The sequence below is a fragment of the Bos indicus genome, chromosome 5 (assembly GCF_029378745.1).
Source record: "Bos indicus isolate NIAB-ARS_2022 breed Sahiwal x Tharparkar chromosome 5, NIAB-ARS_B.indTharparkar_mat_pri_1.0, whole genome shotgun sequence".
NCBI classification, from domain to species: Eukaryota; Metazoa; Chordata; class Mammalia; order Artiodactyla; family Bovidae; genus Bos; species Bos indicus.
This window is the reverse complement of record NC_091764.1, coordinates 22,744,607-22,763,294: the sequence shown is the minus strand read 5'-3', so window position 1 is coordinate 22,763,294 and position 18,688 is coordinate 22,744,607. Positions and strand designations below refer to the sequence as shown.

Sequence of the window (18,688 nt, the reverse complement as noted above, 5' to 3'; positions counted from 1 at the left end):
CCTTATTCCCATATAATACTCAGTTATGGTATATTTCTTCCATTTTACATTTATACCCTTTGGATTTTATTTCTGATTAATATTATTAAAATTTTCACTGTGGTAAACTGTTTTTCTTTAACTCAACTTCAAGTGAAAGTGTTGATTTATATTAAAGAAATTAAATAACTACATATACTAGAGAAGGATTTGACCTGAGTCCTTTGCTCTTTGATAAATTTCTCAAATTACTATATGTGAAATTTACACCTTCACAGTCAGATGAAGTACTTCTGTACAACTGTAGAATCATGGGCTGTGTGTATGTATAGATGTGCATAGAAGAAGAAAATTACAGTTCTATTTATGGGTTCCCATTTCATTATGGTCAGTAATAATAGTATACAAATTACATGGTGTAATGGTTGAAAAGAACAGAAAGGATTTTTTGTCTATTTGTTTTTAGTTGAAGGGCATGTAATGAGAATTCTGTTTGAGTATCTTTTTGTTGTTGTTTAGTCACTAAGTCATGTCCAACTCTCTGCAACCCCAGGGACTGCAACACGTCAGGCTCCTCTGTCCTTCACTATCTCCTGGAGTTTGCTGAAATTCATATCCGGTGCTATCTATCCATCTCATCCTCTGCCACCCCTTCTCCTTTTGCCTACAGTCTTTCCCAGCATCAGGGTCTTTTCCATTGAGTGGGCTTTACATGTCAGGTGGCTAAAGTATTGGAACTTCAGCATCAGTCCTTCCAATGAATATTCAGGGTTGATTTACTTTAGGATTGACTGGTTTGATCTCCTTGCAGTCCAAGGGACTCTCAAGAGTCTTCTCCAGCACCGTAATTTGAAAGCATCAGTTCTTCGGCACTCAGCCTTCTTCATCATCCAGCTTTTCACATACATATGTGACTGCTGGAAAAACCATAGCTTTGACTATATGGACCTTTGTCAGTAAAGTGATTTCTCTGCTTTTTACACTGTCTAGTCTAGGTGTGTATAGCTTTCTTTCCAAGGAGCAAGCATCTTTAAATTTCATGGCTGCAGTCATTGTCTATAGTGACTTTGGAGCCCCCCAAAATAAAATCTATCACTGCTTCCACTTTTTCCCCTTCTATTTGCCATGAAGTGATGGAAGTAGATGCCATGATCTTGGTTTTTTGAATGTTGAGTTTTAAGCCAGCTTTTTCACTCTCCTCTTTCACCTCATCAAGAGGCTCTTTAGTTCCTCTAAACTTTATTCCATTAGAGTGGTATCATCTGCATATCTGAGGTTGTTGATATTTCTTTTGGCAGTGTTGATTCCAGCTTGTGATTAATCCACCCTGGCATTTTTTATGATGTGCTCTCCATATACGTTAAAGAAACAGGGTGTCTGCATACAGCCTTGTGTACTCCTTTCCCAATTTTGAACTGTCAGTTGTTCCACGTAAGGTTCCTACTGTTGCTTCTTGACCTACATACAGGTTTCTCAGGAGATAGGTTAGGTGGTCTGGTATTCCCATTTCTTTAAGAATTTTCCACAGTTGTGGTCCACACAAAGGTTTTAGCATAGTCAATGAAGCAGTAGTAGGTGTTTTTCTGGAACTCCTCCCTTGCTTTCTCTAAGATCCAACAAATGTTGGCAATTTGATGTCTGGTTACTTTGCCTTTTCTAAACCCAGGTTGAATATCTGGAAGTTCTTGTTTCATGAACTGCTGAAGCCTAGCTTGAAGGATTTTGAGCATAACCTTCCTAGCATGTGAATGAGCACAATTGTATGGCAGTTTGAACATTCTTTGGCATTGCCCTTCTTTGGGATTGGATTGAAAACTGACCTTTTCCAGTCCTGGATCTTTGGACCTATGGACTACAGATCTTTGTCAGCAAAGTGATGTCTCTGCTTTTTACTATGGTGTCTAGGTTTGTCATAGCTTTCCTTCTAAGGAGCAAGCATCTTCGAATTTCGTGTCTGCAGTCACTGTCCATAGTGATTTTGGAGCTCAGGAAAATAAAATCTGTCTCTGCTTCTACTTTTTCCCCTTCTGTTTGCATGAAGTGATTGATTGGATGCCATGATCTTCGTTTTTTGAATGTTGTTTTAAGCCAGCTTTTTCACTCTTCTCTTTTACCTTCATCAAGAGGCTATTTAGTTCCTCTTCACTTTCTGCCATTAGAGTGATACCAGCTGCATATCTGAGGTTGTTGATATTTCTCCCAGCAGTCTTGATTGCAGCTTGTGATTCATCCAGCCCAGCATTTCATATGATGTATTCTGCAAATAAGTTAAATAAACAGAGTGGCAATATACAACCTGTGGTACTCCTTTCCCAGTTATAGTTATTAAGAAAATGTTTTGCTTATAGATGTTCAAACTATATATTCAACAATTTGATTTTGTAAATTTGTAAAAATACACAGTTATATGTATATATATGAGATAGAAGCCACACTGTGAAGAATAATATCTGAATGAAGAGATTATAGATGCCAAATCCAAGTTTAATTGGCTTTGTATTTATGGTCAAGAGCTATTAATGAGAAGGACGACATGACAACTCCATTTTAGTTTTGAATATTTATAAAGATATATATTTTTAAAGATTATAAAGTTTAATTGGGCCCTTTGTTTTTTCATACTTGAGTTAATAACTTTTATTCAAGTAATAAATATAATTATTTTAAGCTTATTCTCTTATTCAGTTCATTTTAAAAGTTAAAACTTAGTGACTATCTCTCATACAAAAACTCTGCTACTAGATCTTCTGAAAGATTGCAAGGTAAATGGCTCCTTTATTCAATAATGAGTTTAGAATGTTTTTTTGTTATTAACACAAGTATTTTTGTGTTTTTTATTAACACAAGTACTTTTTGTGTTAATGTCAGTTTGAGTATAAACTAATGTTGTAATGTTTAATAGATAATTGTTGACATTAAAATTGTTTTATATTATATTTCTGCCATAGAAACTAGAAGCTGATATGCTTGAAGTTAAAGCAAGCAAGGAGCAAGCTTTGCAGGGTCTACAACAACAGAGACAGCTGAACACAGATTTAGAGCTTCGAGCCACAGAATTGAGTAAACAACTTGAAATGGAGAAAGAAACGTAAGCTAAACTACTTATGGGAGAGGATTATAAACTAAGTATTAAATTTTTCATAAGATTTCAATTTTCCTATCACAGGGCTTAAAGATTTACCTTGTAAACTGCTGATATTAATGTCAATGAAAAATAAAGCCATCACAATTTGGTTAAATAGGATGGCATGTATCCAGTCACATTTTAGTAGACTTTGTCTTTAAGGGCCAAATATGGAGCTGACAGACTGGATCTCTGTCAAGAGGGTGAGGGTTTTTGACTGTCAGTAGTAAAAATGGAAGTCGATAATAGTAAAGATGGAAGTCGATGGATAGCCTTGGAAAGGTGCCTTTCAGGGAAATGAAATTAAAATCCATCAAAGTTGATAATAATTAATTGCACCTCCATGGTTTCATCCTTACTTTGGGAGTGATGACAAAACATTTTTGTTTTCATGTCTAGTAAATTGGATCCTGATATTGTGAATGTGAGGATATACAGATGCATTTTGTGCCTCAAATGGCATTTCTTGTGACTCAACATATGTAGTTTCCAGTGCCTAGGTATTTGGGGAGTACATCTGATCCTTTTTTTTTTTTAATAATTTTATTTTATTCATTATTTTTGGCTCTGTTTGGTGTTCATTGCTGCATGGGCTTTCTCTAGCTGTGGCGAGCGGGAGTTACTCTCTGGTTCAGTACTCCAGTTTCTAATCGCAGTGGCTTGTCTCGTTGCGGAGCACGGACTGTAGGCTGCACGCAGGTTCGTTAGTTGCGGTTGTAGCTCTAGGGCTCCAGAGCACTGGCTCAGCCTTTGTGGCGCACAGGCCTAGTTGCTCAGCGGCATGTGGGATCTTCCTGGATCAAGAGTCGAGCAGGCGGATTCTTTTACCGCTGAGCTACCACGGCAGCCCACATCTGATCCTTTGTATCACCTACTAAGTGATTCTTCACCTCTGGAACCCAGTCATGTGACGGTAAAGATGACCTTTGAGGTGGTCCAGTTCAGTTCAGTCGCTCAGTCATTACTTGTTCTCTTTTCTGAGGCCCCTATGGGCCCAGTAGTTCTTTCCGGGGGAAATTTTGCGTTTCTAGTAAGGTGTTTTTTTTATTTTTTATTTTTTGCCTTTACATTTTATGCAGACATCTTTTATATGGGGTCCTGAATTTTTAGAGTACTAAGAAAGGAGGACTGGGCAAACATATCTGAGGTTTGACTAAACCCCACCCCTGATCATAGGACTCAGCCCAAATAATGGGGTACAGGGCTCCCCTTTCTCAAGGACCACCTATACTGCATGCAGCTCTTTCTCTCCAGTTTCCATCTTATATTTTCATTACTCTGCAGTTTGTGTTTTCAAATATCCTTTGTGATTTTTTTTTTTTTTTTGCTCTATGAGTTACTTAGAAGTATATTGTTTACTTTTCAACTATTCAGGGTTTTTTAAAATATCTTACTGGTTTCTAATTTAATTCCATTGTAGTTATAGAACATACTCTAAAATTCTGACATTTCAAACTCTCTTATTTATGGCACAGTGTATGGTTTATCTTGGTTAAGTTTCCTTGTGCACATCTGTGTTTTGTTGGGTAAAGTGTTCTGTAAATATCAGTTAGGTTAAGTTGGTTGATATTGTTGTTCTAATCCTCTGAATCCTTGCCACTGTTTTCTCTGGTCGTTTCTATCAGTTTTTGAGAAAGGGGTGTTTAAGGTTTCTCAGGTTATGGATTTATTTATTACTTCCTTTAGTGACCTTTTAAAAAAATAAACTAAGTTTTACCATCACTGTGCAGACCTTTATTTCTTTATGTGTTCTTTGATTCACATAGTCTTATGATTTTATAATAATTATTTACAGGAAAGTTACGTAGCATAGTAAATATATCAAGTTCCAATTTTAGGGTTGGTTGACAGGGATTTTAACTATATTAAAATGGTCAAGTAATATTTATACAACAGCTTTTCTGTCTAGACCTTTAAATATCAGTGAGGTACAGGATTCTGTGAATGTATTTCATATGTTTTAGCTACTTTTTTTGAAAGTAAAAGTAAGTTTCTGGGGCTAAAAGTTAGAAAATTTCAAGGTATATATGCAGTTCTATATTAATACCCAACTTCAATTATGTGGCTGGTTCATGTTTTAATAACCTTTCCTTAATATATTGAATTTATAATAAAGTACATTGGAAATAGTATGCATTCTAGAAATATTACTTGGTTTTGTTTTCATTTTAAAAAATGGTTAATCTCTAATGTGTGCCTTTCTTTTGCTATATAATATGCATAATTTTTATTCATTTTATGAAAACAGTCTTTAAATTTCTTAAGCAATATCTTCATTTCTTTATTTTTTTTGAGTTTTTAAAAAACTTTTTATTTTATATTGGAATATAGCTGGATTAGCAAAAATATGTTGTGATAGTTTCAAATGAACAGCAAAGGGACTCAGCTATACATGTACATGTATCCATTCCCCCCCATTTCCTCATTCTTACAACTTTTCTGTTTTATAAAAAATTGAGGTATAGTTGATTTATAGTATCATGTTAGTTTTCAGGTTCTTGAAACTTCTTAATTCATTCAGGTGTAGAAAATTTATGTTAGAGGACAAATGATAAGTCTCTTAACATAATCTACTAGGCTCTAGGATTAAAGTAAATCTTTTGTCTTTCCTCCATATTTGCTTAAACTTGTTATCATTTTTCCCTAAAATAATTTTTCTACACCTGAATGAATTAAGAAATTTTAAGAATCCGAAACTAACATGATACTATAAATCAACTATACTTCAATTTTTTAAAAAACGGAAAAGTTGAGGAAATGGGTTAGAAGGATTTTCCTGATTGAGCTTCCCTGGTGGCTCAGATGGTAAAAAAATCTGCCTGCAGCGCAGGAGACCTGAATTCGATCCCTGGGTCAGGAAGATCCCCTGGAGAAGGAAATGGCAACCTATTCCAGAATTCTTGTCTGGCAAATCCTATGGACAGAGGAGCCTGGCAGGCTACAGTCCATGGGCTTGCAAAGACTCAGACAGGACTGAGTGACTAACACTTTCACTTTCATTTTTCCTGGTTATCTTATGTGTTTTGAAGTTTAGGACCTGTCAAATACACAATGTGTTTTATTTTTTCAAGTAAAGAGACAAATTTCTTTGTCCTTGGGGGCAACATAATAAATTGGTTCTTTAGGATACATGGAACAGTATTTCTGGCTGTCAAAGACTAGATGGTTTGCTGTATGCCCAGATTTCTTCGGGGATACACTGTGGTTAGACAAGACTGGATTAAATCATGGCCTTAGATGGTCTTGCCTTTATCACTAATTTATTTGACTCAAATAAAACCATCCTCATCTCTTAAATGACCAGATCAGATGTTCTAAGGCACTTTTTGTTTGTGTGATTTTATGACATTAAATTATTAGTTTTACTTTTTAACTACAGAAGAAAGTTTTAAAGCTCAATTTATTAATGTGAATGGTAGATTAGAAATGACAAATTATGCATTATTAAAGAAATTGTTTCTTAAATATTTAGAGTATCTAATACAAAGTTGGATCTACAGAAGAAATCTGAAGCACTTGAAAATACTAAGCAAATGCTTACCAAGCAAGAAGAAGAAAAAACAATGCTTAAACAAGAAATTGAAAATTTAAGTCAAGATGCAAAGATGCAGCACAAGGAACTGAATGATAGGATTCAAACAGCAGTAACAGAACTACAGAAAGTGAAGGTGGAGAAAGACTCTCTGGTAGCAGAGCTTTCTGCAGCAAAAGAGAAACTGTCAAAAGTTTCTGATTCTTTGAAGAACTCCAAAAGTGAATTTGAAAAAGAAAATCAGAAGGGAAAAGCTGTTATATTAGATTTGGTTAGTTGTTTATGTTTATTTTCTTAGGTAGAAATGATTTTATTTAAAACATACTGCCTTTTCTGCTTAATTCACTGTTGATTTGTCATCCTGCGTTTAAATGATCTTAAGTGTTGTTATGAAAAAAGGAATGGAGATTACTTAACCTGAGAAAGAGATTTTTGTGCTTGTGTGTGTAATTTTCCAATGGCCCAGAAAGTTTTCAGTTGAATATATATTCTTTCTCTGTTGAGGACCTGGTGCTAGGTTTGGGGAGGACTGCAGCACGTTTGTCCTTCTGGACATTTCTGCAGAGAATATAACTACTAATTGAAATGTTTTTCACCTGACTGTAAAAAAAAGAAAGAAGACCAGAAAGATCTTAATGACTTCTAACTCTGGTGCTATAAACTTTCTGATTCTTTATTCAGTTTTCTAAAACTCTAGATAAAACCATGTCTTAGAGATATTGTAAACAATATTTAAACTATAGAGAAAAACATCTTGAGTCTCAGGAAATACTTATAGGGCAATGTATCCTCAGAAATATTTTAACCCAGAATAACATGGAATAACAGCAAAAGTAAAATTCTTTTGTTCTTAATATGAAGGTCAGTGAAAGTGTTGAGGAGCATAAAAAGCATGATTTTCATATGTTACTTTTATGTTCTGTTTGGAAAAAATGTCTGTATATATTCCCTCTTAAGTTATATGGGATTATTTTAATTTATTGTTTCCATACTTTAAAAAATTTCCATTTTTTTGAAGCCCATTATTCTACTTTTAAAATAGCATAAGTTAGTTAATTGTGTAACATAAAAATGTGGTTTCCAAAGTATTCTAAAATCTTGTCTAAATATTATTGAAAGTATTTTTTGTGACTATTGGTTGATAATAGAAACTCTTAGCCTCTCTCCCCGTTTACTGCTATAATATTTGCCTGTTGTTATTACTGAAATGAATGATTCTATCCCATCTTAAATCATCAATGATTCTAGTTTATTTCCTTTTGTGGATCTTACTAAGCTTATAAACCCTAAATTCTTAAATTTACTACAAATATTTTCTGCATAATGTAGTTTCCACTTTTTTAGGAGAAAACTTGCAAAGAATTAAAGCATCAGCTTCAAGTACAGACAGAAAGCCTGCATAAGGAGCAGAATGAAATGAAAAAGTCACTTGAAAAAGAAAAGGAGGTAAGATTTTCTATAACAGAAATATATAAAGCATAATAAGGTTTTATATTTTCAAAATATCTTCACAGTAGATTCTTAATTCAAAAGGTTTATTTTCTTTGTGTTCTACCAACTGCTAAAAAGATTTAAGCTAAATGATAATAAAAGGCCCAAAATAAAGGATTATAATTAATAATAAAATAAAGAATTATACTTAATAAATAGAGTCAACTAACCTGAGTGATTTAATTAAATTATCAAAGTTAAGGAACATTAGTATGGATAAAAAACAGTCTTCATAGATTTTCCATAGAAATGATATTTAAGTGCTCTTTGACATTTATGTTAATGAAATATTTAATAATGGTTATATAAGAATCACAAATAAGTGATTGTTCTGTGGTTAATGCTTCTATTGTTCTTCATCAAAACAAACGAGTAAATAAATGTATATAATATATATATATTATTATTATTCTCTGAAGATATAACCTCTAGCATCTAGAGTCTAGGCATGTAGCTTTTTAGAGATCTGATTTGATAAAGCAGCAAAACATCATCCCAACAAGTCTTCAGTGTGATTATGTTCTGGTTGTTGATTGAAAGAAGACTTCTGTGCTTTATATACCAGTCATAGTGGCAAAATTACAGTGATTTAGTGCCCAGGCCGTAAATCCAGATTGTCCAAATTTATATCCTAACCGTGTCAGTTATTAGCTCTGCTGTCTTGACTTCTCTCAGGCAGATGACTCATCTCTCTGTGCTCCAGTTTCTTCAGCGGTAAGATGAGGCTGATAGTAGAATCTGTGTCATAGCTTTATTGTGAGAAGTAAATGGGTTAATGCATATCAGAGTGCTCAGAATACCAATTGTAATGAAATAAATGGTCAGGGGTTAGCTATTACTTTATCATTGGTTATCATAACAATCATCAGCATTGTTAACACTGCTTGACTCCTGTTTTGCACGAAATATTTCCCTTTGTATTGGCAATAAGCTGAAGCATCCATATACATAGCTCTGAAACTTTTAAAAGTAACTTTGAGTGGTCAATTGCTCAAATTAGGTCTTTAATGAAATATGCGTAAAACATGAAAATGTGACTTTGGTTGGAAGGGTGAGACGTAGTGTAGTTCACCTTGGCCACAGAAGAACCTCAGTGTGACTTCTATACGATAGTTAATTTTGAACAGAAATGTATCCTAATAAATTATGAAAACAGGTAGTAGCAAAATATGCCTCAAATCTCTAAATGAGGACATGATTGTATGGTTTAGACAGATACTAAAGATGTTTGCCAAAATTATTTTGTTAATTTGTTAATATGATAGTTAATATGAAGCTATCCTTTCTGATTCACTTTGACTAGTAGACTCAGCATTTTTAAAATTTTATTTTACTTTTTTTGGCCCCACTGTGCTGCTTGCAGGGATCTTGAACCCAGGCCTGGCAGTGAAAGTGCTGAGTCCTGACCACTGGACAACCAGGGAATTCAGTTAGGATTTTGAGAATATTCAAGACAGTAGACATTTCAGCAATCTAAAGACTGTTGATTTTCCCTTTTCTATGATATGAGAATACCAATCCTGTGCATTTGCAGGCTCTATCCCAATGTATAAGTTAAAAAGGAAGGCAAGATTAAACAAATATTGATCAGTCCATAGTCTGATCCAATAGTGAAGTGTCAGTTATGAAAGTTCCATGAGGGCAGGGATTTTTCTTTTTGGTTTACTACTGAATATCTGTGGTACTCAATAAACGTGTGTTGAATGGAGAAATGAATGCTGAACAGATTGTATTTTCTTTTAGACTTCTCATCAGTTGAAGTTGGAGCTCAGTTCCATGCAGGGACAAGTCATACAGGCCCAGGACAGCTTAAAACAAAAGGAAAAAGAAGAACAACAGCTTCAGAGTAACATAAATGAGCTAAAGCAATTGACTGAACAGAAGAAAAAGCAAATTGAAACACTCCAAGGAGAAGTTAAAATTGCTGTTTCACAGAAGGTAATGATATGATACTTACTTTCTATTGGAAGAAAAACTTTGAAGTTAAAATAACTGTATGATAGTTAACACAAATGAGTTGCAACAAAGAAAATTTTACATATATGCCCAAATTTTCTTTAAGTTAAATGTATAATGCACTGAATTATATGATTAAATATCTGTCTAGATTTCCATTCACTATAACCATGTTGTTAGACACTTATTTAAAATCTTAGCACTAATTGTTTGTCTGATAGACATAAAACTGCCTTTTTGTAAAATAACATGTAACTAACGTTAAGAGAATATTTATACACCATTTATAGTGTATTAGAAAATTTTAAGGAATTTAAAAATCAGATCAGATCAGATCAGTTGCTCAGTCGTGTCCGACTCTTTGCGACCCCATGAATCCCAGCACGCCAGGCCTCCCTGTCCATCACCAACTCCCGGAGTTCACTCAGACTCATGTCCATCGAGTCAGTGATGCCATCCAGCCATCTCATCCTCTGTCATCCCCTTCTCCTCTTGCCCCCAATCCCTCCCAGCATCAGAGTCTTTTCCAATGAGTCAACTCTTCGCATGAAGTGGCCAAAGTACTGGAGTTTCAGCTTTAGCATCATTCCTTCCAAAGAAATCCCAGGGCTGATCTCCTTTAGAATGGACTGGTTGGATCTCCTTGCAGTCCAAGGGACTCTCAAGATAATTTATCCTTATTAATGGAAATAACCAAGAACAAAAATCACAAAGATATTTAAATATTCAGTAGTATAGGTTTCATATAGTTTTTTTAAGTTGTATCATAATGGTTTGTTTCCAAACCTACGCTAATTTATTATTAAACATCTGTCCTTCATTCTTAAGTATGTTTTAGTACTTGTCCAGAACAAGAGTTGATAAAAGTGGATTGAGCTTAATATTTGAACAAATGGAGGTTTTTCCCGGTGTTGATATGTGCATATTAATTCATCTAGGGAGAAGAGAGATATAATATCCCTAGTATGTGAAACAAAGTATATCATATTTTTAATAGTTGGCTTGTCATGTTACTAGAGGGGGAAAAAACCCACAAATACATATTTTATGCTGATCACTGTTTTTATAATGATTATTACGGCCACTTTACAAAAGAGTAATTTTCTTATAACACAAACAGGAGTAGACAAATTTGTCTGACCTTTTTTTGTGTGTGTTATCATATATATAATCATACATCAGGATGTAATTATCACAGTGTATATTTTGTTCTATGATTTGACATCTTGAGGTCATTTTTTCCCCTCAAATCTAGTAGCCTCATATTCAAGTTTTCCTTAGATCTTCATTTTTATATCATGATTTAGTAAATTAAAAAAGCCAACAACTATTTTTAGTACATTTTCTTTTTTATTTATTATAGTAAGATTGCTTCCAGATTTATAATTAATGTATATTGCCAATACTGTGCATGGCTTTATTAAATGGTGGTTCAGTCGGTAAAGAATCCGCCTGCAATGTGGGTGGAAAGATCCCCTGGAGGAGGACATGGCAACCCACTCCAGTATTCTTGTCTGGAGAATCCCCGTGGATAGAGGAGCCTGGTGGGCTGCAGTCCATGGGGTCACAAAGAGTCGGACACAACTGAGCAACTAAGCACAGCACAGCACGTTAAATGACATCTTAAGGATTTTGAGATTTAGAGGAAATGCTCTTATTGGTAGTTGTCTTGTATGGGACTGTTATAATGAAAATACCACAGACTAGACGGTTTAAATAATAAGCATTTATTTCTCATAGTTCTGGAGACTGGAAAGTTGAAGATCAAGGCACCTGGCATATTGAGTGTCTGGTGAGGGCCCACTTTCTGGCTTGTAGGCAGCTGTCTTGTTGTATCCTTATATGACTGAGCGATTGTATTTCTTCTTGTAAACCCACTAATCCTATTCATGAGGGCTCTACCTTAATGACTGCCAAAGACCCCTACATGCAAATACCATCAGATTTGATCCAGGCTTCAACTTGAATTTTGGGGAGTCACAAATATTCATAGCAGTATGCTGGGGTCCAGCCCCGGTTGATCCAGGGAATTCGAAGGGGAGACGGCATTGGCGAGTACACTGGTTTTAATTAAATACTAATCAAAGATATAAAGAGTAATAGAATAAGGATAGCTCAGTGAGAAAATTCAGTGGAGAAAAGAGGCTGAATAGCTTGGTTTACGCGGAAAACCAATAAAACTTCAAGCCAAGAAGTTTGCACCACCTACGTAGGCCACAGGCGTCTTCCCATTCTCCCGAGGGAGAGGAGACCCTAAGGCCTCCCCGGTCAGATATTAGAAGCCCGGCAGAATTAGTAGGCTTGGCGGGCCTCCGTGCTCCAGATGGAAATTCAGTCAGAGGTTGAGAGAAAGAATGACATGGGGAGACCAAGCTTCGGTGAGCAAGGCCCATAGCTTTATTTTCAACAGGGGTTTTTATACCATAAGTTGCACATAGAGGATAATAGGGGGTGTGAAATCATGCAAAGTCAGCAGTCTTTGATCCTTATCAAAACCAGGGTTTCTTTTCTGCAAACTTATCGTATACAAATGGTTTAGGTGATTTACATCATCTTCTGGCCAGAAGGCCTATTAACATTTTATGACTCTGACAAAGGTTTGTCAACCATAAGACTTATTTTCTCTAAGAGTAATTAGTTTGGCGCCATACTCCGAAGGTGTTAGATAAAGTTGCATTCCTATAGGGCATAGGTGCAGTGGGTTTACAACAAAGGAAAGAATTTATTACCTTAAGGGTCTAAAGTTGCTAACACCAAGGCCACTACTTATTTTTTCTACATACCAACTATATTAATTAATACACATTCAAGGATACAATACAGGGGATGTGGAAACTTGGCAGCAAGCATTGGCTCATCAGTGAAATCTACTAGTTTTATTCTGACAGCTTCTGACTCTCCGAGAGGCTCTATGCTATTTGAATATCTTAAGCTTCCCGTGCCTCTCGCTTTGGGAGACTGTAAACAATCGTATGCATAGCTGTAGGAGTCCGGGTAAACTTGTCAGTCAAGTTAGAGAGTCATCTGAGGGGTTTGGATTTAAACATTCCTATTATGCCCAGGAACTTTATTAACTGGAGCTGTAAGTTAACTCCTTTTCAGAGAGAGAAAGATGGTGGTGAGGGACAGCCCCCCGTAAAGTCAGAGGTGAGAGCACAAAGCAGTAAAGTAGGCAGACTCTGGTTTTGGGGGTAGATGCTCGAGAATTTCCAGGGGGACTCCTGAGGCTCGATCCCGCCTTTGCGCGCATGTCGAGCCTCCTTCCTCATGACCTTTGCCATGGGCGGAGTTCCTCAGGCTGACTCCCGGCAGCAGTAGTTACTTTGTATTAGTATATAGATGCCAGAAAAAGGAACACCTTTAACTCAGGAAAGACATTTTGGGAGAGTATTGAGTGGATAGCCAGTCTCTGTAAATTAGACTTGGAATTTGGAGTACCTAGAGAATAATTGAAAGGCAATAATAATTTGGTTTTATTGAGGAAAATGGCACCCCACTCCAGTACTCTTGCCTGGAAAATCCCATGGATGGAGGAGCCTGGTAGGCTGCAGTCCATGGGGTCGCTGAGGGTCGGACATGACTGAGCGACTTCACTTTCACTTTTCACTTTCATGCACTGGAGAAGGAAATGGCAACCCACTCCAGTGTTCTTGCCTGGAGAATCCCAGGGACGGGGGAGCCTGGTAGGCTACCGTCTATGGGGTCACACAGAGTCGGACACAACTGAAGCAACTTAGCAAAAGCAGCAGCAGCAGCAGTGTACTTTCATGGAAAGAAGATACATTTTAGAGCCAGGTAAATCTGAATTCAAATTCTGTGTGACACACATCAGATTTGTGGTCACAGGAAAGGGATCCATCTTTCTGAGCTTAAAGAAAATGAGGTCATGGAGTTGTAAAGACTGAGATAATGTATTTAAAGTATCTAGTAGTGTGCCCAGTGTCATGTAGAAGCTAAATAATTGTTGGATGTTATATATAAGTATAGCAGATTATGATCGAGGAGTGTCAGTGTGCATGGTAGACCGTACAGTGATGGTCTATAGAAATTTTTCACTGGGCCACAGTGAAATAGGAAAAAGAATACATATACATACATTTTTTAATGTGATTGAGTCACAAAGGATTCAGCAAGGCTGTAAGTCATCAGTTCCTGTACTAGGAAACCTACTTGTGGGAACCCAGAATGAATAGGATATGGCCCCTGTTCTCATGCAGCCTATATAATTTAATGAGGAAGCAGATACCTAAAAAAAACTGTAATAAAAAGGAGAATGAGGAAAAATTAGAACTCTGTGGGAATTTTGACTGGTTTTCTAGAGGAGCTAGCATTTGAACTGTGTCTTTGAAGATTATTATAATGTTGAAAGGTTAAAAAGGGGAATTAGCCATTTAAAGGAGAGTAAACAATATTAGCAAAGTTTACAGAGCTTAAATGTCGTTATAGAAGATTTGCTGTTGGAACACGTGGTAAGTGGAGAAGTGAGGAGAGAGAAGGCTGTAGAATTGGATGAAGTCATTCTATCTTTGTAACCTGTTTTTGGCGCGCATACTATTTTAAGTAACTGTTGTATGTTTCAGACAGAACTTGAGAATAAACTACAGCAGCAGTCAATGCAAGCAGCACAGGAACTTGCAGCAGAGAAACAAAAAATATCAGTGTTACAAAACACCTATGAAAAAAGTCAGGAAAATCTAAAACAGCTTCAGTCGGATTTCTATGGGAAGGAATCTGAACTACTTGCCACAAGGCAGGATCTTAAGGTATAGTGAATTATGTCATAAAAACCAATAACTTGTTATAGACATTCATTAAAGGATTGATTTAAACCCAAATGGGCATTAAAAGTCTTAGTATTTGTGGAATATCATGCTTGTTTTTTATTATTATTTTTGGAGAAACATTCTTTTTAAAAATTGTTTTATATGATAAAATATATAGTAAATATAGGCATTTAAAAATAACATCTTTAATAGTGAAATAATTTGGAAATATGTTAGTTGCTACATTAGCTTATCTAAGGACTTTGCTGCCTTTATTTAAAAAAAAAAAGTGAACTGCTGTTAGAAAATCTGAGTTTTAAATGTAAACCACTTGTGAAAATGCAAGCAGATTTATTGTTGCTTGTCAATATTGACTTTATGTTTGTCAACTTCCCAAGACTACTGTAATGCATAATATTAAAATTAGGAGATTATAGCTCAAAGTAAACTTAAATTATCTAAACATATATGGATACTTTGGCCTTGGCAATACTGTTGGATTAGATGAAGTATCATTTTTACTAAAATGATGGATATACAAAAAGGGTAAATAATTTTTATGTAGCATTATCAGTTGTTTAAGGGAAATGGAACATTTGTATTCTCTCACAGAAGGTTTAACCAGTTCTCTCTTTTTTGCCACAGTGAAATTAGTATGCCTTTTGATTCTTTCCTGTGTCTGGATTTTTGTTTCTTTGCTTAATTTAAAATGCTTTATTGAAAAATTCCATTGAAAATCACAGAATATTTTTATATATATAGTGTATTTATAGGCTTCCCTGGTGGCTCAGAGGGTAAAGCATCTGCCTACAATGTGGGTTCGATCCCTGGGTCGGGAAGATCCCCTGGAGAAGGCAGTGGCAACCCACTCCAGTACTCTTGCCTGGAAAATCCTGTGGACTGAGAAGCCTGGTAGGCTGCAGTCCATGGGGTTGCAGAGTCGGACACGACTTAGCGACTTTCACTTTCACTTTCATAAATAGACTATGTCTATACTTTATTCATAGGCTCCTATAGGGAAGGCTTTATGAAGAAGGTAGAACTTGCTCTGATCCTGAAAGATAAGAATTTGAATACAGAGAGTCTGAGAAAGATCAGTTCACTCAGGAGACACTGAGAAAGGGAGTAGCAGGGGGAACCAGCAAAGCCAGGAGGCAGTCACCATAATTGACTTGTGTTTGGAAATTAAAATTAAAAGGACTAGGATTAAATTGTGTGGTACCTTAGATGCCTAGCAAGGGTGACCGATTGGACTTTATGTTGGGGTGGAGGTAGCAGGGAATGAAGAGTCTAAGCAGAGGAGTAACAGGAAGAGGATATATACTTAACCCGGAAGTGGTTTACAGACAGCTTGGTTTGGATCTGGTGTAAACTAAACTAGTGCTGAGGGGATTAATTAAGAGGCTGTCTCCCTTTCTTCCTCTTAACTTGTAATCTAGCTGTGAGTTGATTAGGACTGGAGTTAAAAAGATGGAACAGAAGAGATTAATTGGAGAGAGAAGATGAAACAAAAGGGCTGAATAATATAGAGTGCAAGGGAGTGGAGGAAGCAGTGGTGACTAATGATCTGACAAAGCAACAGGAGATCGGGGAAAAGAATTTCCATAGGGCCAAACAGTTGGTGTTTATATGTATGTATGTGTGTATATATGTGTGTATGTATATATATATATATATATTTATATATAAAGTTCAAAATCAGCAAGAGTTTTTTTTTTTTTAATACCACCTGACATTTAGAAAGCATCTTATTATATTCTCTTTATTTTCTTTTTTTCCCTTTACAACACTAAAGAAAGTCAGGGAAGGTTGTTGAAAAGTTTGGACTTTATCCTGTCGGCAGGAGGGAATCACTGAAAGGGTTTGTTCGAATTTGTATTTTAAGCCAATGTGGCTGAATGTGGGGACGAGAGAGGAGACTGCAGTTGTCCAAGTGCAGATGGTGGTGGCTTGGGCTGGTAGAGTAAGGATGGACAATGTGAAGGAATTTGATGGACATTTAGGTGAAAGAGAAGTTGCAACCTAATGACCGATTTAAAAATCTTTAGAAATCTTTTTCTTTATATGGATGTGTTATTTACCGAAGAACATAACAACATAATAACAAGACTTAGATCTTTCAGATCAGTATTTTTTCATTAAGCCAACAATTTTTATTATGCCTGAAAGCTATAAAATCATGTTCTAATTTTATACATAAAAGAAAAATTCAAGTGTAAACATGGGTAAGAGAAAGGGAGAAAAACAACTTGAGAGGCTGTGGATGGACACTCTGTACCAAAGCTTGCTTCTGCAGATGAGACTGAGGCCCCCTTGGTTGGTGACAGGCCTGGTGTTTGCACAGTAACAGAACTGTGACTGGATCTCAGCTCTTCAGACCTTTATTCTTTTACCATCATTTCACTAGAAATTTTTTTCATAAGATAGGATATTGACAGATTCTATGCTAATCCTTCCAAAATGACATCTGAACTATTAAAAATCCTCAGAAAGTTCAAGTGATATTTATAGGCCAAAATAAGGGATCAGCCATTCTTTTTCTTTTGCTTCAGTGATTATTATGTAAGAGAGAAAGGGAGAGGTTCAGAACCTTGTAACATGACACCTAATCAAGACTGCCATCTGTGGGCTGATGGTGTTCGCCAAGACACCAGTAGAATGGAAGCTGAGCTGGCTTGATCTATGCCTTTAGCCCCATCTGCTGGATTATTTATGAAGTACCAAAGTTTGTTGACTGGATATTTTAAATTGGCTTTGCTGGGTGCTATTCTTTGATGTTCAGGAAAGGTAGAAGTGGAATTTAACTAAAATTTGCACCCTCAGTGAAGTGAAAACTCTTGGATAAAAAGTTTACAGTTAAGTATGAATCTTCTTAGCATAGTACTATTCCTCGTGTCATTTCACCCAGGCATCAAGAAAACGTAATAACTAAAAATTTTTATAAGTTTATGTTGAAAGAAAAAAGGGAAAAATTGTTAAACAGACCGAAAAAAACAATAGCTACCATGGAACAGTGCAGAAAATGTTTTTTTGCTACCCTGAATTGGGGTATTCAGGATCAGGGTGGTGCTTGATCTGCTCAGGGATTTGCTTATTCCAGTGGCAGTGGGTGAATTAAAGATAACCCCAGTAAACCATCATAGTGAGAGGGAGTTCTCCAAGGGAAAAGATGCTAAGCAGATGAAAATTGTGTAGTCTTCAGCACAAAAGATAAAAGGAGTGTTTGAAACGGCAGTATACTGCTGAATGTCATAGATGAATATCCAGAGGCAAGTAGAACAGTATGTCTTGGCTCAGAAAAGAGTAGTGCAGATTTTTAGCTTGACTTTAAAGATTTAGTCATTAGGATTCTGTGAGTTCCAAATTTTATAGGCTGTTATTTAGAACATGGGCATTTTGGAATTCTTGTGCTTTTAGGCTCTAGCAAGAATTGGTATTCCTTAACACTAGATCATGAAGAAGGCAATGGCACCCCACTCCAGTACTCTTGCCTGGAAAATCCCATGGACGGAGGAGCCTGGTAGGCTGCAGTCCATGGGGTTGCTAGGAGTCGGACACGACTGAGCGACTTCACTTTCACTTTTCACTTTCATGCATTGGAGAAGGAAATGGCAACCCACTCCAGTGTTCTTGCCTGGAGAATCCCAGGGACGGGGGAGCCTGGTGGGCTGCTGTCTGTGGGGTCGCACAGAGTCAGACACGACTGAGTGACTTAGCAGCAGAAGCAACACTAGATCAGGACCTAATAACAGTTGTGTAGATCTTATTGGCTAGGTGTTGACAAATTTTATTTTTTCCTCTGAAAACACTCTCACCCTTTGTGATACTTAAAGTTCCCACATG

The 18,688-nt window shown here is 36.3% G+C and overlaps 1 protein-coding gene across 5 annotated transcripts in view; it reads left to right on the top strand.

Annotated features, from left to right (window-relative positions):
- The window catches only part of EEA1 (early endosome antigen 1), a 206,501-nt gene that overhangs the window by 176,135 nt on the left and 11,678 nt on the right, over window positions 1-18,688 (top strand). For all 5 annotated transcript variants that reach the window (XM_070788562.1, XM_070788563.1, XM_070788560.1 and 2 more), the window contains 5 exons: window positions 2,928-3,067; window positions 6,576-6,906; window positions 7,980-8,081; window positions 9,870-10,064; window positions 14,663-14,845. In XM_070788562.1, the coding sequence (XP_070644663.1) occupies window positions 2,928-3,067; window positions 6,576-6,906; window positions 7,980-8,081; window positions 9,870-10,064; window positions 14,663-14,845 (951 nt within the window). The remainder of the gene's footprint in view (window positions 1-2,927; window positions 3,068-6,575; window positions 6,907-7,979; window positions 8,082-9,869; window positions 10,065-14,662; window positions 14,846-18,688) is intronic.